Genomic DNA, 2,036 nt, shown 5'->3' on the forward strand with positions numbered 1-2,036 from the left:
GTTTTTTTAATAATGTTTTAAACTAAGAAATTAATCCTATTTTATCTAAAAATAATTAATAAAAAAGCTAAAATAGACCTTTCGATATCTTAAAATAATCTAATATTTTTAAGAATTCTTAATCAAATAATTCTTTCATTTAAAATAAATTATTTTAATCTTAAACTAATATTTTTAAAAATTAAAATTATATTTAATAAAAACCTTTTTAAAATATATTTAACTCATTTTAAAATAATTAAATAGACTAATAAAGCAATATCATAAGAAATCTAAACTAAGATTAAGCAGGCAATAATATTTTCAAAAACTAATAATATATAATAACTAATTTTTAAAATTAAAAAGAAAGCTTTGCATGCTTTTACACTTAAATTCTAAACCCTAAGAAGAAATACATAGTAAGGTTATAATACGAAAACAGTGAAGAAAAAAACTGTAATGCCTTATTCGGATTAGGAACTTAACTTATATTAAATTCTAATAATATTTTTATAAATTAATTATGTTTTGATAATTAAAATTAATTCAATTATTTAAATAGAATATTAAAAAATCAAGGTTTATTTGAAAAAAACATTTAGAATAAATTTTAAGAATATGAAATGAGAATTTGGATTGAAGGTAACATTTTAGAAATTTCAGATTTTCCAAATTATGAAAATGTTAATTCTATTTAAATAACTAATAAAAATCTAGAAAACAAAAAAGATTTATAATTCTTTGTTTGTTTGAATTAATATTTTAATGACAAAGTTAATATTAAAGAGTTTTTAGTTGTTAATGATTATAATGATTATTGAATATATATATATATATATATATATATATATATATATATATATATATATATATTTAATTTATTTTTATTTATAAAAATAATTTATTATTTATATTATTTTATAGAAATATATTACATTTTATATTTAATAATATTTTTTATTTATAATTTTCTTTATTTATTTTCTACAATAAAAAAAATTAATAAAATATAAAAATATTTTTAATCAAATCTTATCTAGTCTTGGTTTTAATTCTTTTAAGAAGTTCTAATAATCATTAACTCCTTTCTTAGCTTCGAAATCCCAAGTTTTTTATCTTTTTTAGAATTCTTTAAGTACAGGTGAAGTTTTCAACTCATATTCTTGCATTCTTGCACTAATAATATCTTTAGAATCATCTGCTCTAGTAACAATATCCTTTGACCCACATTTATCACAAGTTCCTTCTTTTTTAGGTAAAAGAGGTTCCATTTCATATCCATCTCTATTAATAGAACAATAATTGTAAGTATTTCCACATCCATTACACACTCTTCTTCCCATTAATTTCTCGAGTAAAACAGATTAGTTTAATGTCAAATTAACAACTAGATGAACTGGAAGCTTTTATGCGTCATATTTTTACAATTAAGAAACTGTTCTGGGAAATCCATCTAAAATTACACCATTAGTACTTTCTGGTTCTTTTAATTTTTCTTTAATTATATTAATTACTATATCATCATTGACTAATTTTCCAGATTCGACAATAGACTTTATTTCGTTTTTTAGTGCAGGGCTAAATGTGGATGCAGCTTGTCCTTTTAAAATTTTTCTTATTTCATCTCCGGTTGATATATGGTTTAATTTTAAGTCTTTTTTTAAGAATTTCGCGTAGGTTCCTTTACCTACACCAGGCGCACCGAATAAAAATAAGAATTTTTAGCCGAAAAAGTATATTTAAGTACTATGAAGTTGAGAAATTTTACAAATGGATGATTTAAACATTTTTTATTTTATTTTTTGTTTAATTTTTTCTTATGTATATAATTAAAAATTTATTTGATATTTTTTGTTGAAAAAATAAATAAAAATTTAATGTTTTTTTTTGTATTCTGATCTTAAAATATATAATTTAATATATGTATTCAACATATAATTTTTTGTATTAAAAAAAATAAAGTAAAGTATAATAAATATTTTATTTTATATTATTTTTTTAAAAACAAAAAAAAAAAATACATTTTTAGAAAATAAATAAAGTATGATTTTAAG

The 2,036-nt window shown here is 18.5% G+C and overlaps 1 protein-coding gene across 1 annotated transcript, besides 2 other annotated features; it reads right to left on the reverse strand. All coding sequences in view use genetic code 6, as the record gives it.

Annotated features, from left to right (window-relative positions):
• The first annotated feature begins 803 nt into the window (after positions 1-803).
• Positions 804-855: a microsatellite.
• Positions 856-917: 62 nt separating this feature from the next.
• Positions 918-963: a microsatellite.
• Positions 964-1,007: 44 nt separating this feature from the next.
• On the reverse strand, positions 1,008-1,769 carry IMG5_178920 (hypothetical protein; the record flags this gene model as incomplete). The annotated part of the gene is made up of 1 exon (XM_004027608.1): positions 1,008-1,769. The coding sequence occupies one exon, from the start codon at positions 1,767-1,769 to the stop codon at positions 1,008-1,010; it is 762 nt and encodes a 253-aa protein (XP_004027657.1).
• Between the last annotated feature and the right edge of the window lie 267 nt (positions 1,770-2,036).

The sequence above is a fragment of the Ichthyophthirius multifiliis genome, assembly GCF_000220395.1.
Source record: "Ichthyophthirius multifiliis unplaced genomic scaffold scaff_1120509251306, whole genome shotgun sequence".
NCBI classification, from domain to species: Eukaryota; Ciliophora; class Oligohymenophorea; order Hymenostomatida; genus Ichthyophthirius; species Ichthyophthirius multifiliis.